The sequence below is a fragment of the Apteryx mantelli genome, chromosome 12, assembly GCF_036417845.1.
Source record: "Apteryx mantelli isolate bAptMan1 chromosome 12, bAptMan1.hap1, whole genome shotgun sequence".
NCBI lineage: Eukaryota > Metazoa > Chordata > Aves > Apterygiformes > Apterygidae > Apteryx > Apteryx mantelli.
In genome coordinates this window covers 28,290,092-28,313,917 of record NC_089989.1, presented here as the reverse complement: position 1 = coordinate 28,313,917, position 23,826 = coordinate 28,290,092, and the positions used below count along the sequence as shown (strand labels likewise).

Below are 23,826 nucleotides of genomic sequence, written 5' to 3'. Positions count from 1 at the left end.
GTTGCAACCTCTATTTTGTGCTGTTTGACATTGGACTTAAAGCAGTGTACTTCATTCAGTAGCTCTTGCTCTGATTCAGGTGTTTGTTTCCTTTTAGATACTCCACCAAGTAACCTTAACTTAAAGTATGGCTAGGGCTCTATCCCATGGCTGAGCCAACTTCAGGGACTGAAGTCTTACTAGAGTGTAAGAAAAAGAAAGATCTGTTTTTCCCTTGTTCTGTAGGCTACAGGCAGCAATTTGTAATTTCAGTGTGATCATTAATGAATTCAGAAATGGATGCAGCTTCATAAGTACATTTTTATTTTTTTGGATACCACTCAAACAGAATGGATGTTCTTTCACACTGCACTATAAATAGTTTTCACATCAACCACTCTGTCAAAAATGGAGAAAAATGAAAGCTTATTACAAATCCATGGCTACAAGAAGGGTGTCATGGTGGCCTCATTCTCTAATTTTCTATTACATTCTCTCATGTCTCTTAAAAGGCTCTTTTCCTGTGCAAAGCAGGATTTGAACAAGGCAGCCACTTTAAACTTTCAAATTACAAAAGCATTAGCGTGGAGTGCTTATATTCTAGCTAGTTAATGTGCTGGGACTCTAGTCTATTGAATATCAGCTTTCCTGAAAAAGCATGTGTTTTATTGAATGACTAAAGTTCAGACTATATCAGTGCTTTGGTATGTGACTTGTGTGCAGGTGGCTGGTCATGTAATAGAAACACTGAGCTGCTCAAAGGGGAACAGCTATGCCCTTGTTTAATGTAAAGAAATACTCATTAGCAGATTAGTTCCTGTAATGCAATCAAGTAGATCTCTTTTGGAAGACAGCTGATTGAGGTATTTTGCACAGTTAAAACTGTAATAATGGCAGTCAAGCATGATTGACAGTTTTGTATCTCCCAAATGCCACAGAAATACTAAAATATCAGTATCACATATTTTGTGAATTTAGTCCTACATAGAAAGGCAGGACATCTGGGTGATAAGTGTTCTAAATGTAGCTCATACAGCTTAACTAGTTCTTTAACACGGTCTCTTTTTTAAAATTGGGACAAGATGCTTATGATGCTCATCACCAATTAAAGGCATGACTTACAGTTATTAGCCGTGTTATTTAGTGAAACAATAGAAACACATTCTTCAGACAATTTGGGGTAGAAAGTGCATGTGCAGTGTTTAACAAAAAAAAAAAAAAAAAAAACCTTTACAACTACTTCTCTTTGTACTGCCGTAGGGAAGCATTCCAGGAAATGGTCTCCATTTTTCATGGAACCATACCAAATTTCGATTGCCTTGTATGCCCTTTAATAACTTGCTGTGCTGACCAATTAGTATACTCTTATTTTTCATTCCATTCCCTACATAAGGACACATTTTCGTAGACTCGTATATCTTGCTACAGTTCAGAGAGATGTCCAACTCCTGCACGTGCAGCTGGAACCAGTCACTTTCTCGTATCATCACACAATGACTTGCAGGGGCTGTTGCAGGTGAGACCAGCTCGATGACATTCTTCCTTAGCCCGTCTATGAAGGATCTGTTACATTAATGCATTATGAGGACAGGAAGGTGATGGGAGTAAACAGAATCTTAACTCATGTCCATTGATTCTGTGGTGGATAAAGAGGCAGAATCCTTCTGAATGCTTTCAAAAAGTGATGCCATTTCAGGATTGGATCTGATCTGAGAGGAAAATTCAGCCATCACTGGACTTTTCTCTACTTCGGGGATTGTTAGGAGAGCAGCTACTGCTCTCATTGCTGAGCGCTTCAATTCATCCTGCTTTTCAAACTCCTGTTTCACGGAACCGGCTTTTACCTAAAAATCCAAAGCAGCACATTCAGCTGGGATTCAGAAAAGGCTGTACAGGCACGAAGCGCAGAGACAGAAACAAGCAGGTTATTTTCTAACCAGAAGGATTTGGGGAGAGGACTGCTCAGAAGCAATACCCGGAGCAAAGGCTAACAGCACAGGTGACTCTTCTTGGCAGACTCCACCCCTAGCATGTCACATTTTCCATGTGATCTTACCTTTGTGGAGCAGGTTGCCCGGAGGGGCTCGATCAGTCGCTCCAGCCTTTGCAGAACTGCATTAGGACAGAGTGCAGACAGGCGAGCCAGCATTATGAAAGTCAGCATCTAGACAGACAAGGAAAAAAAAAAAATCAAACAGGTCCTGCCCTTGCTTCGCAACGCCCTCCACTCCCGAGGCTGAGCACGGAGACTGTCTACTAAAGCCCATGTGCTTGTTCTCCCTGTGTTTCCGTGCTGCTCGTATGGCGCTTGTTTTGCAGCATCTGTCCTGGAATGGTTTTCTTTTTCCTTTGCACTTGGGGTTTTATAACAGTTTGGTATTATTAGAAATGTACCTGTTTAGAAACCGATATACACCCGTTGCCCATTTGGACTCCAGTCCCAGGTGTATATATCATCCTCCAAAGAGTCCATAAAATCTGACAGTTTGAGAGAGAAATAACTGCATTCACCATAGGGATTGTGCCATTGTTGCACCCATTTCTAAGTGGATATCAAGCAGTGTGAAAAGCATGTAGTGCCTGTAGTTCCTATTAAGCTATGAGGCCATCAACGATGCTGATTTTTTTTAGGATAGTATTGCTGGCCATACAGGGCAAGTGACAATGCATTGATATTTTAGAGTTATAGGAAATTTACCTAAGAGTGGCTACCCCAGCATTGTATTTTCAAGGCCATCAAAGTCAAACCACAGCTGGAAAATGTTTTGGTGAAAGGCTGCAGCAGTTGCAGAGAACAGGAAAGCAGCATGACAGGGAGACTCTATGCTGTGGCTACACATCAGCTCAGTTCAAGCCCAGGTTCCCAAGGAAGTAAGTAACATCGGTTACTTCCACTACGCTCTAGCAGTTAAGGCAAAAGCATCTACCCGAATGTCATAATGATCCTTCAGTCCATCCTCCACATGATTCAGGTACTCGTAGATATCCAGCCGGTCAAGACAGCTTTCCAAGAGCGTATACATGCATTCAAAAGCAGCTTTCCTCACATCAAGGCCATCATCCACTGTGTGCTTGAATGGCCCCATTTCTACCTTAAACAAGAAAAAAATGCAGCTGGTCACCTAACAGCAGACAGGGTAACCATGTCATGCCTCGTGTGCTTCTCCCCACCCTGCTGAGCCCAGCCGGTTCCAACCTCTGTGCACAAAGGCATCACATACATTCGCACGACATACCTCCCGGATGAGTTCCCTCCTGACCTTCGTCTCGCTATACAAGCTGGGCAGCACTGCATTTAGCAAATCTCGGATTAAAGAAGGTTTGTTGTGAGCAGCAGAATTAAACAGAGCTAAAGCCACACGTCGAACATTCAGGTCTGGATCCTGAAGAGTTTTTAAAAAGTCACCTTTGGGATAAGAACACACAAATCAGTCCTGTTGCAGTGTTTTAACAGTTATCTGAAAAGCACTTGTTGATGAACCAAGAACACCGCAATGTATTTCATGGAGCCTGGATATGAAACCATCTATGGCAAAGTAACTCTTGGGGCACAGTCTAAACAGAGCCATTAGAGACGCTTTCCCTCCCTTCATCTGGGATATAGTAATTGGAAGAAACATGACCTTTCTGCATTGGGGCACAGAACAAACAGCACGATTTTAGCTACCATGGACCTCATCCTAAAGACAAATCAGAAGCCTCAGTATTCAAGGAAGTCTTCTTCCTAATTGCTCTGATTACGCTTCTCTGAAACAGGAGGCTCAGTTTGTACAACAGATCCAAGATGCAGGCTCCAAAGGCATCAGGCTGTTTTAACATAGTATACATTTTTCAAGATCCTTGTCTGTGTGATGCTTGACTCATAAGTTGAAAAGCAGGGGGAATTTATGCTCCGTAAAAAACTGTCACCAGTGGAACATGCCTGAGAGCAAAGTATCAGACCATTTAACAAGGACTCGCATGACAATGTTGGTCTTTAATCCCAAAAGCAGAGAAACAGGAATGAAAACTAACTGGATTGGATTAGGTTCACAGAGGTGTAAAAAGTCCCTAGGGATCTGCTAATGATGCCTGATGCCTAATGTTCCCACTCACAGTGCTGTTTCTATTAGCCCACCTATGCAGCCTTTCAGGAGAGCATCGATAGGCTGAGGCTGGTCTGCAATTGTGAATTTGATTGCAGTTACGACCGTGCTCCGGGCATGTGGAGAGCCTGCAGTGAAGATGGAAATTAAAAAAAATGGTGAAAGGTCAGAAGACAAAATCATTGCTATAGCTTTAAAGTACCTAATCTGTTCTCGTTTATACTAGACATGTAATGAAGAGATAAGAGAACAAAGGATTTGTCGTTTAAATCCTGCCCCAGCACAATCTCTGCATGCAGTACCTGTTTCTAACGCCCTCCTCCACTCCATGCAACCTGCTAGTCCTTTGAAACCCCTTCTCAAAGATGCTGCCTGCTTCCTTCTCACCTCTGCAGACTGGCTTTGCTCCCTGTTGTACCCACCAGCAGTCTACAAGAGGCTTTTCCAGCAAAACAAGGCATTTCTAGGGCACTTTCACCACTGCCCTTCCCATTACCTGATGACAGCTGCTTTTTCAGTCGAGGCAGTAACTCGGAAGGGTTCACCAAAGTCAGTTTCCCTAAGCATTCGGCCACCACATTGCGTGTCCCCTCCTCTGTGCACTCGCAGTGCTTAAAAAGCAAAGCCCAAATATCCTCGACATAAGGTTTGAGGCCATCCGCCGGGGAGGAGCTGATGACTTCTTTCAGAGAGTGCAGCAGGAGGTACTGCCTCTTGGGCTGGCTTCCAATCTCTTTCAGCATGAAGGGAAGATACTCCTTAAGGTTCCCAACACTGACGTTCCCCAAGGCATAGGAAGCAGCAGATTTCACCTCTTCACTGGGGGAAGTGAACGCTTCCAGGATGACTGTTTTGAGCTCTCTCTGTGCACTGAGGTTCATGGTGCGCCCCATCTCTGCCAGCGAAAGGAAGGCTAGCACCTTAACAGCAGAGCTGGATTTGGGGGTTTTTACATCCTGGATAAACTGGTTCACTACCCCAGGGGCTTCTTTTGGGCAGGCTGAGGAAAGGGCTGCCACACACTTTGCGACAGAGTAATAAGCCTGTTTGTGTAATGTCACCGACGCCCCAGCTGAACCCGAGGAGTATATAGGTGCAGTCAGATGCTTCATCAGCTCCGAGTAACCCATGGCGGCTGTTTTTGTCAAAACCAGAGCCTGGAAGAAATCTATGATAGCGTTGAGTGCCCCTCCCTGCAGCAAAGGTGAGTGGACAAGCTGAAAGATTTCAGCAAGAATCGAACCGCTGATCTTAGAGATGGAGGATGGATAAACCTTAGCTAAAGTAGTAAGGAACATGATAGCCACCTGGGAAACATGCATGTCATTCTCGCTAATTAAAGCAGGGAGCTCCGTTAGGACTGACTCTACCATGGCAGGCTTGAGGCTGTCACTGTAGTTCTTCACCAGGATATCCAGAGCAGTCAGAGTGCTCAGTTTCAAGGCACGTTGATTCTTTCTCAGGAAGGAAGCTAAAATGGGGAAACCTTCCCCTAGAATGGGTCTTAAGTCTATTTTAAGTGGAGAACTAGCAATTAAAGTTAATGCTTTGACTGTTGTCAATCTGGTGATTTCATTTTTGAGCCTCTCCAGAAATATCTTCAAGGTTGGCTGGAGATCAGTGCTTAAATGGTCTCCCAGATTGCAAATGATTTGTCCCATGCATGAGATAGCTCGCTCTTTCACTTCCTGATCGATATCAGCTGCTTTCAGTCGCTTCAGAGTACCAGGGAAAAGGTCTTTCACATAGGGCTTGGCATCAAAAGTGCAAGATTTATCCAAGGGCCTGATAACTTTCACAAGTTGCTGAGTGACCAGTAGAGCTTCTGAAGTGATCTTATAAAAGGGGTCTCCAATACAGGCCACAACTGGAGGTAGCAGGGTTTTGATATGAGGATGAAACACCTCTGGCTGGTGGTTGCAAAGGAGGACGTGAAGGAAAGACAGTGTATCAATCCTCATGTTGGAGGAGCTGGATTTATCAGCCAAGGAGAAAACAATACCTGTGCAAAGGAGACAAGAAAGATTGCTCTTATTTCTTCAAGGGGCTTTATAATAAAAGCGCCCCCCCTCCCCTCAAATCTTAAATAGCTGGACACAATTGGAAACTCTTTTTCCTCCCCCACCCAAAAGATACAAAGCATTAAACAGAGTTACTACCCTGGCAGTCTTTCTGCTTTCAAGGAATTGGCAATTCAGACATAACTGTTCTTCGTAGCAGCCCTGGATGGCTGGCTATGAAAACGTTTTAGAAGGTTGATTAGAAAAGTCATCTTGGGCTGAGACAAGGAGGAATTGATAGTAAAGTGCAAATAAGTATGACAAAATGGCGTGAAATTAAGATGGGGAAAATCTAGTCTGAACACAAGGCACTCAGGGCAGCAGGAATGTCTCTTCATGAGTTTATTCATCTGTGGGAAATCTTAAAAAAGGAAGCTGAGGCGCTAATGTTCATCTAGCTTTAGAACACCTCTTGGTACTGTTAGGAACATAACTGTGGACCATTAAAGATGGGCTACCTTTACAGAAGGGAGATACTTCCAAATCCAATTTCTATGGACATATTTATGTTTCTCAGAAGACTGATCAGAAACATTTACAACAATCCTGCTTGCCACTCCCAAAGTCATGTGCTGACTGGTTTGAATACACTGGTTTGAATGTTTTTTTGCAATCTATTAAGACATAAGAGGGAGGCGCACAGATTGGGCCCAGTGAAATCACAGGAGACTTTTTATGTATTTACTATCTATTCACATCAAGAACCAAGGCAGGACCTTAGTATTACAAGTCGCTCAGAAGTCTGGGATGCTTCATGAACCTCCAGGCAGGGGAAGTTCATCAAACAATGGGGGAATGTATCAGTCAGTACAAGTAATTTTTAAAATGCCACTACATTTTATAAGACAAAAATGTCACTAATGTGTTCCTCATCTCAGCAGGTTAGGAGCATAATTCCAGCCAGTTTCAAAGGATGCAGGAGCAAGCCTGCCTAAACACATCTTGTCAGGGAAGTGTGGAAATGAACCTGAAATACTTATCCTGGTTTTCAGTGAGACAAACAGATAAGGGTAAAACCAGGACACGCAGGGAAGGAGCATACACATTACCAGTGATCTGAATGAATTAAGCCAACCCTGCTCCTTCATCCCCTGCCCACAGACAAGCTTTACCAGGCACTAGTGCAGGGATGTGATCCGCCAGGCAACCAGGAAGAACGTTGGCCAGCTCTGTCAGGAGGCTGAAGCAGCCCTGTCTTGATTTGATGCTCTTTTCTTTGAGCTGCTTGTGCAAGGCCTTGACAATGTTGGGAACCTGCAGTTTGGAAAAGCAAGTGAGAAAGAATCACATCAGTCACCCCAGCCTCTCGGGCACAGAGCTGTGCTGCCAAAGCAGCTTGTTCAGCTGAGCCAGGGGCACTGACAGTGCAGCAAGGGAACTGAAAGGGAGCCAGCAAGAAACTGTCCAATCGTTCATTAGAGCATAGATGAGGGATGCATTACAGGAGACTGCACATTAAGAAAAGATTTTTCTTCTCTTTGAAATTCTACAAACAGATCCCTATGCAACCCTTTCTGAAGTCAGTATGATCTTCTAATAAGGAAGCTTAAAGAAGTGCACCAGATCAAAGAACAAATCTAATTAAGGGCTGAGGTGCAAGTTATTTAAATAAATATATCTCAAACATATAGAAGATTTATCAGTCATGCAATTACATTTTGGAAGGGATTTTAAACCTGCTTCAAGGCACTGACCAGCCACTAGTAGCATTAGCCAGAAAAAGCTTCTCACAGGCACAGTATTCTATAGTAACACTGTTATTTCCAATATTGCTTTCATCTTCTTCTAAAATATCTTGTATGGACCATGGCTGTAACGAGGATCCTGGACAGAGCCCTGATCAGCACATGTGGCTAAAACATCCTGACTGTATTCCTCCAGCATATTTCTGAATTAAAACAGTGTGTCAGGGAAAAACAACAACAACAACAAAACAAATCACTTCCAACATTTGCTTTAGTTCCATCAGCAGTGGTGTGCGGTCTCTGTGCACAGCCACGGCAAGCTGTTCTGGAACCAGCTGGATGTTCTCCCATAACGAACAGAGTCACACACTCCAATACCCCTGCCGGTTGGATCCAATCCTTAATGAGCTTCAGCGGCTCAACCCTGATATATTTATACCATGATTTATTCAATGAGATCCTGAGCAGCAGCTGGAGCAACTGTCAGGCAACAGACTGGAATTATACCCCAAGGCTAATGTCCCTCATACACAGTCTGCAAACACATTTCAGAGACTAACCCAGGGGCCAGCGTAGATTACACCCCAGAGCTCTCTCTGCAGGAATGGTGGAAGGAAAGCAGTCAACTGCTACCCCAGGGGACTTAGTCCCCACTGGTTGTGTGTCCAATGGCTCCTTTAACCTGCTGTGTTCTCAGGCTTAGCTACTAGCCACATTCATTGATGGCACGATAGCTGTTTCTTCTCATTGCTCTCTGATTTAATCCCGCGCACCATCTCCTCACGCACCTGGTTCTGAAGCATTGTGAGGGGAACATCATCTTTGCCAGTGGCATCTGAAGCATGCAGCCAGCTCTGGATGGGCAGTGTTTGCTTCAGCAAGGAGGTATAAGCACTGAAGATGTCAGTTTTGACATTCTCCTCCCTCTCTTTGAATCTGCTTATCAAAACTGGGGAAAGGGTTTTGTAGAAGTCCTGGAGGAGGTCGTGCCTGGTGCTGACAACGGCCTCCAGGCACTTCGCTGCAGACCTGCGGACTTTCCAACTGATGTCATCATCATCGCTGTACTCATCATCGCTTTCTGGAAAGGAGTCAAGGGAAAGCGAGGTACATTGTTAAAAGACGACCGGAGCTAGAGGATCACTTAATGCCTCGGAGTTTCCCTCTCCAGCTACTGACCTGACAAACAGATGCCACTAACAGATGCCACACGTATCCGGGAACATTAGGGGTGGGCTATGTGGACAATTTCTACAGACATCATTATGCATTAGGACAGCTGACATGAGTCAGGGCTGCCCTGTGCTGATGTGAGCTCAGATCCTTGTGTCCCTAGTAAGAGCTGACAGAGAATAAACCTCAGTATTACTACACCTACTGGGGAGGCCGCTTCAGCTCTGGCATCAAGGCTTTTGTTACGAAGGGGGAATGAGATTCCCAGATGTTAAAGCCAGAAATGTGTAAATATTTGTTTTAGCAATTCCTAAATGGCACAAAACAGTGTAACAATTTACGATGTTATTAGCAGAACATTTAATATATCCTCCAGAAAGCTGGCCAGTAGCTTACCTCAATTAGTATGAAAGTAAACAAAAATGCCTTTCTTCAAGGGACTTGTCCTAACTTTCACTCTCAGCTGCCACACTTTGTGCAGCTTTAAAGTGCAGACGGTATGAAATGCTGTCTATAGCTAGCAGTCATTAAATGCACCCCTCCTATCTGACCAAGGCTCGACATCTACCTCAAACTAAACATGATTCCCAAAACAAGCAAGAGACTGCTTCCGAAGATAGTTTCAAACTACCTTCACTGATGACCAAGATGCTTTCAACGGTGGCACTTTGTTTTAGATGTTTAGGCTTGTAGCTTTGTTCTTTTATGTTATAAAGTAGTACAAAATACCTACCTTCTATTAAAAATACAGTTGTGTGCCTACAATGTTTATAGGCTGTGTTAAGTTGCACTGAAACTGGTACATCTAAATTGCAGCCTTTCATTTAAAACAGCAGTTAAGCATGTATCTTTTCCTGCAGAAAAAAAGCAAACAACCTCACAGAGGCAAAAGTATAGCTTCTGTAGCCTCTAGGTGACTGCAAAGATGAGCTCTGGCTGGCTGTTGATTTCAGGGACAGTGTGTATGCATGGAAAACAGCCTAGCAGATGGAGAGACAAGAGGAAGCATCACAGAAACAAAGAAGAGGCTCCAGCCTAACAAACCAGCATGGTTCTGACAAACCCAGGCAGAGGTGCTGGCTGGGACAACCTGGAAGCAATGAAGTGCTGATTGTTTGCCTGATGTTACCTGCAGTCAGGGAAACAGGATTTTGTCCATTTTTGTAAATAAACAAGAACACATCAAAGAAACTCCTCATTCCCTTTCCAATTCCCCTTCTAACCAGAATAAACTACAAATATTGGCTAGTTGCCAGAGTTAAAAACAGTAATGTTGCATGGCACCCCAGTAGATGTAGTAAGAAGAGTAGGTAATTGTTTAACTGCAATTTCTAGATTTGCCTGTAATACCTTTCTTTTCAAGAAATATCATTTTGTCAGGACCCCAATAAGGAACCCCTTCACTCATATATGCCAGATGGGCTAGAGCTAAACTATCGGGACAGACAGGAATCTGGGTTATAGCTGCATTCAAACCATTGGTTCCACCAGCAGAAGTCCAGACCAGCCAAAGAGCAACAAAGAATGACACAGCTCATGCTTCCCCATAGAGGGGCTGTGGCGTGTGCATATAAAACCAACTACTCGGAGCAGGGGTCTGAGGTCTGCCTGGCAGGCTGCAAGCAGCACTGGCATCTTTGGGAGCAGAGGGAGCGTTTCCAACAATCAAGACGGCGAAGCAGCTGCTTCTCAGGATTTCCAGGCATTAAGCCTGGCTCGTTGCTGGATGTGCTCTAAGAGACACCTGCAGTCAGCAGGGACAGGAAAGGCAACGCTTTCTTGATCTAGCTCTCTGCTAAGCTAGTTCACAGCGCGAGTTTCAGTGTTTCCCCCGCTGCCTTAGGCAAGCAGAGATCTGAGAAGCTGGTCAGAAAAAAAGTAAAACTAACAAAATCAGAATCATTGTTGGAACCTTACACATACAGCTGTGTTATCACTGAAATTAAAATAACCCATTTAAGAGAATTAACTGTCTTAACATGGATCTGAATGGGGATAGGTAAATATAACACTATGGATGCAGAGAGAGAGCAGGAAGGGGAGAAGCTTTAACCCAGCGTTCTGCTGAGCACAGTCAACCTCACAAGCAGGCACCTTGCTCTTCATCCTCCCCATTTTCAGTTTCCATCATCTCTTCCTCTTCCTCCTCCTCATTATCATAGTTGTAGTTTGGGTCAAAGGTGATGTACTTCAAGCACAACCCCATCACATTAGGGATGTGAGGGTCAATTTCCTTTGGGCACCTATCAAGACAAATAAAAATCTTAAGAGTAAATAAATCCAAGAATAAGCAATTTCAAATATGCAAATAACATAATTCATCTCAAAAGGATCCCAAAACACTTCACAAACTTTTTAAAACATTTTGCTAACGAGTTAAACCAGAGCTTCTCCTTCCCACAGTGCATGAAGTAAGACCACATCCTCCTGGAGAGGATGCAATAATTTCTATTGGGGGGAGGGGGGAGAGTTCGCCATCTAATTCAATCCTTTCCCCGCCATGGAAGAAAACCTCATCAGCTCTGTAGGGCTCCTTCCCCAGGGAAAGCACTGAAATTCTGACCAAATAATGGCTGGAGAGCTGCAGCTCAGCAACTCCAGTGCCTGAGCCACCTTCCTCCCATTCCCTCCAGGCACCAGGAGCAAGACAGTTCCCTCTTGCTGCAGGATCCTCCAAAGACAAGAAAAACTTCCACTCCTGCAAAACCAATATAGAAACACACACGCTCATGTGGAGGTGAAACAGCTCATGCACTCGAGCCCAACTCTGCATGTAAAAAAGGGATTTCATTCCTGGGCTGTCTTTTCCCCACAGGAACACATGCAAGAAAACATTCAAGCCTGGATGCTGAATGCATAGATATTTACAACAGGAGGACACGGAGGCACAAGAAGGTGCATAAGTGTTCCTCTAGTGCACACACCTTCTCACAAAAGACTCGAAGGCCTGAAAGCAGTACTCCCTCAGCTCGTCGTCTTCCACGTTACAGTACTGAACAATCAGAGGAATTATCTTCTCCAGATGTTCTCCTGGGAAGGACAAAGTAAGCAGCAGTGAAAATCATTCCAGCTCTCATCTATCTAAGCAGCTAGCGGCTTAGCCATCTGCCGCTTTCTTCTTGTGCCCTGCAGTGCATTCCTTCCCTGGACCTTGCAGGCAAGGAGCCAGCAGCCCACCAAGAACATGCCTAGCAAGGATTTTCAGCATTCAGCCCCTGTCCACTGCCCCCAGCACCTTGTTGTCGTTCCAGTCATGGAAAGAGAGCTGTGACTGGAAATCTAGGACCTAATCTCAGCTCCAGCAGATCTTTTAGGCAAGTAACACAATATGCTGCCTCTCCATTTCTCCTCTCATTTAAAATGGGGTAAACCTGCTGACCTATTTCACAGAGGCATTAAGATCAGGGGAGTGCTGCAAGACCTTGAGATAAAAGGCACTACAGAATGGCAGCCAGAGAGTTAGTTCAGTGTCTCCTCCCTTCCTAGTGGAGATCAGAGAGCCAGATCAGGACCCCAGAGGGAATCACAAAGCACAAGCCATTGACACATCAGAAACAGAGTGAACACACTTCTTTTACCACTAAAAATGAGCTGCTTTAAAATGTGTGTGCGTTTGCCAGCAACATTTCAAGCTACTCATCCTACCTATGCGGTGCCCAGCCTGCCTGCTGATGCCAGCAATACACTGGATGTAAGTCCTGGTGGTAGAAGTAGACTCGTTCCTCTTCAGCTCAGCAAGCAGATGCTCCGTGAGCTCCGAGAAGATGTTCCCACTGCAGGTCAAGACAAGATGACCCAAGGCAATGATGGCCCTTTTACGCACTGCCAGCCTGGGGCTTGTCAGCTGAGGAAGGAGGCAGTTCAGGATGGAGGAATGGAAAGAGTGGAGTGTCCCCCCTAGTCTGCAATCAACAGAAAAAGAAATTGAAAGTCAGATCCTCAGGGAAAAAGCCTCCATTGCCAGCAAAAGGGGAATGAAAAAATCCCTCAGCTATGAAGACTTCATGCATTTTCAGGGGGAAAAGAGCCCCAAAACCAAAAAAGGGTGTTGTGGTTTTAACACTGACTTGTTACGTACAACACAGGGAAAGGTTACTTGTCTTCATCATGGAAGAGTTTGATTATGACTCTCTCCTTCTGGATAAGCTGGGGTTTTGCTGATAAGGTTCTGTGTGCAGTTGACATATGACACTGTCACTCTGACTTATGTAATAAGAGAAACAGGCAGCCAGGGGGAAAAAAAATGCATATGTGATCAGATCACAGGGCTAAAATAAACTTCCCTTCTTTTCCCTCTCCTTTCTGCCTGCATTAAGTTGAACTGAGCTTCCGCAGGATACTTCACCACTCTTATTGCTATTCCCAAGCACAAAAGGGCTCGACATGTCCTCTCTCATCCCTGCTGGGGAATCTGCTCTGCCAAGATATATCCCCAGTAGCAGTCAACACCAATTCTTTATTTCTGAGTCCTCATAGTAAGATTAGGGAAATACAGAAGTCAAAAGCAACCCCGCACAGTGCAGTCCCCTGCAGTACACAGCTGCCAGAGGAAAATCCTTTGGTACCTGCTCAACATATCTGACAGGATGTCAAGTGCCTCCAGCTGCACAGATACATCCTCCTGCTTGCCAATGGCTCCTGTCAGCTGGGCTGTGATCTTTTTGCACACATTTGCTGTCATGGTAGAGCCTACAAGAGAGACATTTTTCCTTGCTGTCAGTTAAGAAAAAAAATCTTTATACTGCTAAGAACCATTCAATCCCTCCTACATTAAAAAAACAAATCATCGCAGGGAGAGATGACAAGAAAAGTAGTCAACTAGCATTTGTTTGAGATAGGGGAAAGCCACTGGAAGCAGCAAGGTATCCCCCCCGGGGTACGATGCATTAACTCTTTGGAAGAAGCTTCTGCTCTTGGAGAGTGCCTTTTACCACCGAACAGCCTGTCTGTCACAGACAGCTCCCAGGCCCATGCAGTGCAGGGAGCACAGCTGGGTTGGAAGGTGTTGTTGTTGTTTTTTTTTTTTCTTCATTTTTAATGTGAAAATGTTCAGTTTCAACAAATCAAGGTTTCCTCCATGAGAACAGTACTTCTGACAGAAACTGTTTCTCAGTTCCATGATGAAATTTAGGGGTAAAACTAGATAAATCTGTCCCAGAACAATATATAACCCAGGTTCAAGGATGTGCTGAGATTACAATCACAGCCTTGAACCTTGATCTCCTACAGTCCAGATGAATGCCCAGACACAAGTTTAGTCTTCCTGCCGGGGTGGGCCTGTCCCAACATTGATTGTTTTTTTTTCCCCCTCCCAGTGGGTTCAGTGCAAAGCACGAGCAGCTTCAGGTTCCACAGAACTTTGCACAGAAGGGACAATTGCTTCCTGCACCGTTCTGAGCGCTGCCTTCCCGACGCGACAGAAACACAGCATCTCTCACGCAGTGAGAGCATCCCAGGAGTATCATTAACTGCTGTACTAGCACTGAGAAAGGAGCCCATCTCAGACACGCACTGTTGGGCTGTTATTTCAAACTTCCCCTTTTCTCCAGCCAGCACCACAGCAAAAGCGAGCACATGGAGCAAGGTAACGGAGAAGGAAGCACACAGGAAGATGTCCAACCGCTCCATTTTGCAACGAACTCGCATCACTTTTGCTGCCTTCCACCCACACAGAGTGTCAATCCCAACCACTAAGGAAATCTATTCTGTTGCTACCCTAAAACAGTTTCAGCTCACATGATGTATGTTAAATAAAGACTTCTGAAAGGATGGCTTTCAAGAGCTTAACATTTTGCAGAAATTGAGAGAGGAATTCAGCAAATATTTGCATACTAATCCCAGTTCTCCTCCAAGGCTAAAATCCATACTGATATCACTGCCACGGCCACCTGCCATGAATGAACAAAAGAGGTACGAGATGGCTGCAGAGGCAGCTAGCTTAAATCTCTGGGCACTTCAGATATCTGCTGAAGAGCTGCTGCTGCATTTTTGGGATACCTAGTTCTGCACCCAGCAGAAGCAGCCAGGGCAGCTTTGGAAAGCCCGATGACCTCAGCAGGGCTGCAGACAGGAGGTGGTGCAGCGCTGGCGCTGCTGGGATCACAGAGGCTGGAGGCATTGCTGACGTGGAGACCAAACAGCCCTGCCAGGCTGCCTCAGCAGCAGTATTTGGACCCAAGCTGAATGCATTGGGATTGCTATAAACAAAATGGATTTCTGCAAGAATTCAGATGCAGTTTCAGACTGAAGCGTCCTCAGGGTGACCAACTCAAAGAGTTTTCATTCTGTCTCATCTTTAATCACATTGGTATCTCAGCTTCTGCTCATCTTTCCTCCTTATTCCATTACTTGCAATCTAGCAGGGGAAGGAGGAATCCATAACTCTTAGGCTCTGAACTATACTTTTTTCCTCTGTTTCCCAAAGGCTGTGACTCCTTATGGCTTTAGTCTGACAAACAGGGGCAGATGTTTTACCTGTAGAAGCTGGTGGCAGCTCCGAGATGACAGTTTTCAGCCCAATGCTGGAGATGTCCCTCAGCTGTTCCTTGTCTGATAACATGTTTGCACACAGCGTATCCACAATGGTTTCCACCTGGTACTCCTTCACTTTGCCAACCAGTGGGCCCAGACTGTAGGAGGAGAAGTCAGTGAGACTGAACAGAAAGCGGGCTGCTTTCCACCGTCAGAAGGGACAGATCAGACTCACTCCTCCTTAAAGAGCAGCTCAGTCCCAAGTGCAAATATTACCAAAACATCTGTACAGAGTACTGATACCCAGAAGCACATGTCGTGCCCCTAGGCTCATGTACCCTGTATTCTTGCCTCAGTTAACTCTACATCAGACTTTAGAAAGCTTTAGATCAGATCTGCAGGAAGATACTTCACTTAACTTACTGCAAACATGAGGCCAATTAAGATTTTAGTGGAAGGGGCAGCTCAGAGATCATGACACAATGACTTAGAATGAGACTGACCATGTTAAAGAGAATAATGGTAACATTTAGAGTCAGATTTTGAAAAATACATCAAAAACTGACTTGTAAGAGCAAATGCCAAATGGATTTGCACATGTAATTAACCACCTACTGCCCTCTGCCACATGTCTGAAAACCTCTACTTGAGCCAGGCTCAGAATTACAACAGAGGGAAGACTGGATTTGAGTAACAGCTTCATTTCCCTGCATTTTTTTTTTTTGTTAGAAAATTTTTTTGTTAACAACCTACATTTCCTGCTGGTGAGCTTGTATTCAAAATTGTGCATAGAGTGTTTGTCAGTATTTACTTGCAATTATTTATTTTTATTTGCACCTATTTACAAGGTAACTACTTAAAATGTGAAGTTTAAACTGTATTTCAACAAGTCACATGTTGCAGCTTTCCTCTCCTAATCAGCTGGACTTAAATCTTTGAATTATGCTAATGAATTCAAAATGCATTTGTTTCCCATGAATATTCTGTACCCCTGAGAAATTACTATTTCACAAACAGCAAATCTGGTTGCTAGAATATTCATAAGAAACGAACACAGATGAGTGGAAACATCACACTGCATGGGAAATTCAATCTTTCTGTTTTAATAAACATCCATGGAAAACATGTTGCTATTCAACAGGTGAAGCGACCTCATCCATGGCTCAGCGACCCATGAGTGACAGAGACCCATACCCTCCTGTCCCATCAAGGGTCTGCCTAGCTGGAGAACTGGGGCCCTAGCTTGCAGATTACCACCATCAGGTAATTCTTCGTGCTCAAATCAGGAAATTATTTTGGTAGGATTTAGGCCTGAACAGAGATTCCTAACAGGTGCTACAGGTATTTTTCTATTTCCCATGGGCTGATACCACCTTGCAGAGCAGTAGCTACCTGCTGTAGCAGTAAGGTGGCTGCACTTTAAGCCGCAGGTCAGGCACGGGATGTTAATCACTGCTTGCTCCCTTCCTTGTGGGGACTAGTCAAAACTGGGTGGTTGAACTGAATATTACAGATCTTGTCCTTTGCATTCAGAAAACCTATGAGAACTGAAAATTTCCTTTGGATTCATGTGTAGCATATCCATTTTTTCTCAACAGGGTTCTTAAAATTTAAAAATACCATTATGCTGCTGTTCCAGAGCAAAAATATATTCAAATAACAAGTTCCAAAAGGTTTCACAGTTCTTTTTTCCCCTCTCTCAGTATGTTATGCACATAGCCAGGTGAAAATGGAGTGAAGGAAAAGACTAATCTGTCTTTTTTCAGTCTGGATTTTTTTTAAAAAAAACCTTTTTATCCAGAAAAGACAAGTGGGACTAGAGCTTTTTTGGCTGAGTATGCTGCATAATACTAGGGCGCAGCCACTGTTCCCTGGGGACTGTCATCAAGGCTAGATGCCCATACAGCCTGTAAAGAAAGGATACCAGTTGTTCTATAGAGTCCAAAGAGAGACAGAGACATGGAGGACTCCCAACATACCCTACTTTCACTGAAGTTTACACACAAGAGAGGCTCTGCTCCCAGAGTCAGTGGAAAAAATCCCAAACTTCAGTGAGAGCTGAATGAGACTGTCAAAACACGGGTCTTGACTATTTATATTTTGTTAAGAGCTTGTATAAGAAGACATGGTGCTAGCACTTTACAATGTTTACTTCTAGCCACAGTGTAAAAAAAAATCTTTGAAAAGTGCATTTTTTCCCTTCTTTTTCTCTCTTCTTTTTGGCATAACTCCAGTAATGCAAGCTGTATGGAACGTCTATGGACAGGCACAAGTCTCCTTGCTGGTACGCCACAACTGCTCCTAACAGCATGCTTAGCAAGCACTATATGCACAGTGTTTCCCAGAGTTCACAAACCAGACTCACACAGAGCCTGTTCTGTACAAGATTATTCTTAAATTCAACAATCAGGACAATAATAGCTATTTAGAGTCAGAGTATCTTCTCTGAAATTTGAGAGTTAAAAAAAATACAAAATAATAAGATTTTGTGCAAGTGAAAATGGTTTTCAAACCTACATTTAAAAATACAGAACAGACAAGAACTGATTGTTATCCCTATTTTACAGGCAGGGAGACTGAGGCATAGAGAAGCAGAAGAACTTGTCTGAACTGTTGTGGGGGAGGGGGGACCAAAACACAAGACCAGAAACAGGACAGGTTTGCATCTGAATTTCAAATTTAGGAGTTTTTTTGGGTGCAAAGTGTGATTTCAGCTTTCCTCTGAAGAAATAAGACCTTTGTTTTAGATGATAAAATCCAACTGTGAGACCTTTCAGTAGCTTCCTAACTTACTCCTGAATCCTTAGGTGGGCTGCACAGATCCACGCTTGGGCCTAATTCAACCGTCAGTGTCCTTCAAAGTGTCACACCTCCTCCTTCTTAGAGAAACTTGCCACCTGATTGGGAATAACTGACCGGACATTAGCTGTTATAAGTACTTCCTAAGTTATAGAAAGGAAATGTTACTGGTTTCATTTTGAAGCTTGCTTTCTAATTATCACATTTTGGATGAATTAGAGATTGTAATGAGTATAGATTTATAGTTGATGCAGCCATAGATAAATGGGCAAAGAAATTTCTCTTTTTTTCAGGGCCCAACAGTTTTTCTTTAAAAAATAGAAGAAACAAACCCAAACTAGATAGAGACAAGAACAGGGCCAAAACAGCTGGGGAAAAATCAGGGTAGTGGAAATCAAAAAGAAAGAGCCAAAGGTCACAGGGTACAGGGATAGAAGCAGTATAAGATTAAAAAGAAAGGAAGAGGAATAAGATCCACAGTAGGAAAGAATACAGGAACCCAAAGTTGTCTTTAAATGGCCCACCTTTCTGGAGCCCTGGGCGTGAACTGACCCATTCAATTTCATTTCTAGAATGAACACTCCCATTTAGATATGCTGGGGGAAGAGAGACAGGAAACAACATGTCAGCAGTGGGATCACTTCATCAGAAGATTCAGTAATAAAGGGACCTCCTGCCTTTTTCATTTGGGTTAAAAAATATTAAAATGGTCAGAAGCAAAGCAATGGCACAGACTAAGCTTGGAGACGAAGTAGAAAAACAAGTGCATTGTAAGCTTTAATGGAAACGCCCTTGAAGAGTAGGATTCAGAATGCCTGGAATTCAAATGCCATTTTTCAAGGGGTATATACGTCACCAATTTAACACCATCTCTAACAAAGACAGGACCACGGGGAAATTCAGCACTGGATTTCAAAGCCCTCCAAAATAGAGGGGCTTGGTGTCCAAAATTCATTATCTGGACTACTCTCTGAAGAAATAAAATCTTAGGCATGTTATTTTCAATATGGTAAGATTCGTAATACAAACATTGAAATGCTTCCAAAGTCACCTACTGCTTCTACAAAGACACCTGTACATTCAGCCTTTCTGAGTATCAACAGAGAAAGAGGCTGCTGTGCCCTGCACGAGAAGGAAAGCCCCTAAAAGGGGAGGTTTGAGGAAGGTGCCAACACTGCAGGGCCAGGCTCCACTCTAACACACTCTCTGGAGCCTGTGAGAGTTTCAGCACTGCCAAGAAATACAGTAATTACTGCCGAGGCTCTTACCACTTGACAGCGAGGTTCTGTACTTCCCCATTTTTGTCCTCCAGCAATTTCAAAAGCATTTTCACAACTTTTTTCTCGCTGTCTTCATCTAGCTTTATAGAATCTTTCTGCAGTTCCATCATCAGGTCATTGGTGGCCATAAATCTGAAACAACACACAGCAACAGTGGATTGGCTGATGTACAGACACAAATGCATTTCCTAGAGATTAGTTTGGAGAATTAAATTTGATGAATAGCGCATGTATGAAAAAAACACTTTAAAGCAGTGACATACAGCCCTTCGCATTACGCTGAAAAATAAGGTACAAATAATCATTACTATCTTACAAATGGAAAACTCAGAGGTAACAGCTGAAAAGGACTTAGCTAAAGAAGGTATAAAAATAACAAATACACATTATTTCCCATTCTCTCCTCTCCTAAAAATACTTAGTAGGGATGGGGTAAACTAAGACTCTAAAATTATCACTGTGGGATCTTGCTTGTATATTTTGTCTCAGTGACTCCAAATCAAAATGGTTAAGGATGCTAGAAAAACATTTATTTTTTCTCCCCAATTGCCCAATTCCTATGAAAATGAGACTAGGGTCTAAGAACGCACCTAGCTGTGTTCTTTCTGGCTTATACATCACTGACAGATTCTTTGTTACTAGCAACCAAATCCAGCAGTTGATTTGACCACTACAACAGGGAGCAGCAAGCAGTTCCGAAACTTGACGACTGATTCTGAGGACAATGTACACACCAAAACAAAATTTAGCCTGTCCTCTTCTGGGACTGATGTTTGTATCACTAAAACAAATAAATGCTCAGAACAGCTAAGATATCGTTGATCTTTCCATGCAAGAGAGGGATGGGATCATGAACTCTGGGCTTCCTCTCCAGTCCTATTTTCTACAATTGTATGATCCCACACTTGGAGATGGCCTATCAAGCTAAAAATATGAAAAAACGAAGTCATGCCTCCAAGCAAACTACACTTTAGAACTTACCTAGGCTATATTTAGCTTTCCATTGTTCAGCCCAGTCACAGTTTGTTTATGTCCTTCTGCTCCTTGGAGCCCTTCCTAACCCAAACAGTGGTGGCATCCATACACTCAACCTCTTTCCTTGCTTAGTCCCCTTCCAGAGGTTTCTTTCTATTCCAGAGAAAAGATACTAAACATCTTGCTGCACTGAGGCACTGCTAGTGAAGGACACAATACCGTGAACAGCATGCATGCTTTTTTATCACTTGGGTCCAAGACAAATAACAGATGCTGCATCCGTGCTGCAGCTTCTATTGCTGAAAAGAACAGTACAAAAGTTACCTTCCTCCAGGATATGTGCAGCCTTGACCATCTCATTTCCCCCTTCAGATTCTTTGGTGTCCCTTTACTAAGAAGCACTCACCTGCTCTTTATTCCCTATCCATAGTCCAATTAATTATATTCAGACATGATTAATAATATAAGGTAATATTTGGCAGCAAGGACCATTTCTGATTGCACTTTTTTCTCCCATAAGCAAAATCAAGCACTGTATTTATCATTCCAGCTCAGAAAGAAAAAAAAAATCCTAGCTCGCTGTTAGTCAATATTATTTTACAATAGGGACAATGTCAAAATCAATACTGGGAAGATCTAGAAAGCATCTATTTTCCTGGGAGCAGGATTATAAAAGGTGTTAGTATAGAAGTCTGAGGTTCCAAAAAATGTACGGTTACCATACATTAGTTCTTTTCCAATGTTAGCCCCAGCACGGGGATGAGTGTCTAAAAGGAAGCACAGAGAAGCTGCTCTATTTCATTTACCAGATGACACCTCCATTTTAAATTAGGCTCTGATGTAATTCATTCAGCAGTTAAAAGCCCTAATGTGCCAGGGCAACATTTGCACCTTCAACGTGCAAGTTTGTTCTCCAGTAGTAACTAGGTACATGGGGAACTAGAGACTGCTCTGGTGTTAGATAACCAGACAGAAATCCAAAATGAGAAAAACAGAGGAATTCTGACATATAATTTTAACAATACACGGTCTATTTTTGATTCAACAAGAGCTATTAAGCTGCACTTTCCATTCACCATCTGCGTAGAACAAGCGTGACCAATTATGGCCACAGACCGAGCAACGCATCCAGCTTTCAACTCGCTACCTGCTGCCATCCTGCCCACAGGTCCCTCAGAAACTGGTATACAGATCTATTTATGGGACAGAAGCATATGAAACCCAGTCCTGTAACTGAAATACGCCTGGCCCTGCAACAGAAGATAACAGGCCCGCATTTGATCATGGGCTGAGGAGAAACGTCTCTGGAATAACCCTATAAAGTGAAAAATGCCATGCTGGGCACACCTTGCGTGGCATATTAACTGCAGATTTCTTGATCAAACTGTTAGTGCAACTACTCCATCATCGACTTCCTTAAAAAGTATCTGTTTAGCTCCAGAAAAATATCAGCAGCCTTTGCGGAAGTCATCCTGTGTTTAGGGATATCAAGTCTGCCACAACTGTTACCTTCCAGGCTGACACGGTGAAAAGCACTAGCTTGTGGGCAAAGTCTTTCACATTTGTTAGTTTTGACTTTTTTTTTTTTTAAATAGAGCACCTTTAATATCAAGCCACTGACCCCAACCCTGTCTCTTTTCTTCTACTAACAAAAGCAATAAAAGCATCTTACTCCTGTTGGGGAGGCATTCTGGCAATGGCAAAGTATTTTCCTATTGCACAGAAATAGTTCCTAAAGCAGTCCAAACACAGTCAATATCTGCAGCATCCATCCTCTGGGTGACACGGCCGTCCAGACCACTGTCTCCCAGCCTTCTTAATATACTGACCATCTAAATTTTAGGGGAATAGCAAACCTAAAAACTAATGCACCACTTTTGCTATGATATTCTTCATTTGCCAACAAATAAGCATTTAAAGCTTAATCTAGTTGTTATTGTTTTTGCTCCCCTCTCCACTTTGCTCGCTTGTTTGCTTGCATTAAGCTGCGATATACACGAGGGAGGGGGAATTCACTGGTGTCTCTGCTTCCCTCCTCTCAGTCCTGAAGAAAATGCTTGGCTTAAAATATTGCAAATCAAACAGATGAACTCCCTTGAGAAAAAAATCCCATCCATGCCTGCAGTGAGATTTTAGGTGCCACTTCACAGTGCGGGGGTCCTTCAGGGCAGGGTACAGCCCATGCAGAGAGCCCCCCCAATGCAAAGGGGACCCCCCCAGGGCACAGCGACCCCCCGGGCACGACACACCCCAGTACAGAGCAGACCCCCCCGGGCACTTCCTGCCCCCCCAGGGCACAGGGACTCCCGGGCACGACACACCCCAGTACAGAGCAGACCCCCCCGGGCACCTCCTGCCCCCCCAGGGCACAGGGACCCCCCGGGCAGCTCCTGCCCCCCCCAGGGCACAGGGACCCCCTGGGCACGACACACCCCAGTACAGAGCAGACCCCCCCGGGCAGCTCCTGCTCCCCCAGGGCACAGGGACCCCCTGGGCACGACACACCCCAGTACAGAGCAGACCCCCCCGGGCAGCTCCTGCTCCCCCAGGGCACACGGACCCCCTGGGCACGACACACCGCAGCACAGAGCAGACCCCCCCGGGCAGCTCCTGCCCCCCCAGGGCACACGGACCCCCGGGCAGCTCCTTCCCCCCCCCCAGGGCACAGGGCGCCCCCAGGCGGCTCCCGCGGTCGGGCCGGGTGCCTGGCTCGGAGCGCCGTCCCCGTCCGTCGGTGCTGCCCCGCCGGGCGGCCCCGCGAGGCGGCAGGCGGCACCTGAAGTCCTTGTCGGTGGAGGTCATCTTCTCCAGGAGGTTGGAGATGTGGTAGGAGACGCTGCTCATGGTGGCGGTGGCGGCGGCGGTGGCGGCGGCGGTGGCAGCGGTATCGGCGGCGGCGGCAGCGCGCCAAGATGGCGGCGGCGGTGGGCGGGGAGCCTCTGGGGCCGGGGCGGGGCCAGGCCGGTCCGGGGCCAGACCGACCTGGGGACGGGCTCAGGCCGGTCCGGGGGCGGGGCCAGGCCGGGGACAGACCGACCTGGGGGCGGGGCCAGGCCGGTCCGGGGGCGGGGCCAGGCCGGTGCCCGGCGCACCGGCGCGGCCGAAAGCGGCAGGGTCCGCCGTGCCCGCGGCGTGGCGGGGCCTTGGCGCCCCTGCGGCAAAGGCGGGCACCCGCCGAGGTTTCCCGGCCCGGCCTCTCACCCCAGGCCTGCTCACTTCCTCCGACACGCTGGTCCCGAACACGAGCCCCGGCGCTTCGGCGCCGCACTCCCGCGGTGGGACGTGTCGGGCCACGGGCGGGCTCGCTTTGACAGTCAGG

At 45.0% G+C, this 23,826-nt stretch overlaps 2 protein-coding genes across 5 annotated transcripts in view; both read right to left on the bottom strand.

Moving 5' to 3' along the window:
* IFT122 (intraflagellar transport 122) overlaps positions 1–23,826 on the bottom strand; it is a 97,144-nt gene that overhangs the window by 57,915 nt on the left and 15,403 nt on the right. The window lies entirely within an intron of this gene.
* LOC106494631 (cullin-associated NEDD8-dissociated protein 1) lies at positions 283–23,377 on the bottom strand. 4 transcript variants are annotated; one of them, XM_067303537.1, is made up of 15 exons: positions 23,284–23,377; positions 19,521–19,664; positions 15,457–15,611; positions 13,548–13,671; positions 12,628–12,884; positions 11,907–12,012; positions 11,077–11,225; positions 8,598–8,890; positions 7,237–7,378; positions 4,561–6,066; positions 4,097–4,192; positions 3,216–3,385; positions 2,907–3,071; positions 2,036–2,143; positions 283–1,823 (listed from the first exon to the last, which is right to left on the bottom strand). In XM_067303537.1, exons 1-15 carry the CDS (start codon positions 23,349–23,351, stop codon positions 1,596–1,598), a joined length of 3,711 nt encoding a protein of 1,236 aa, XP_067159638.1. In that variant the 5' UTR covers positions 23,352–23,377; the 3' UTR covers positions 283–1,595. The 4 variants fall into 4 exon arrangements, with proteins under 4 accessions (XP_067159638.1, XP_067159639.1, XP_067159642.1 ...); XM_067303538.1 differs by lacking the exon at positions 23,284–23,377 and adding an exon at positions 20,514–20,934; XM_067303541.1 differs by lacking the exons at positions 19,521–19,664; positions 23,284–23,377 and adding exons at positions 18,247–18,364; positions 18,777–18,799.

Coding starts and splice junctions, on each gene's coding strand:
- LOC106494631 (XM_067303537.1), bottom strand. CDS start 23,351: ATGAGCAGCGTCTCCTACCACATCTCCAACCTCCTGGAGAAGATGACC. Junction 12,885..13,547: donor CTGTCAGATATGTTGAGCAG/GTACCAAAGGAT, acceptor TGTTGATTGCAG/ACTAGGGGGGACACTCCACT. Junction 3,386..4,096: donor TCTCCTGAAAGGCTGCATAG/GTGGGCTAATAG, acceptor CTTATCCCAAAG/GTGACTTTTTAAAAACTCTT.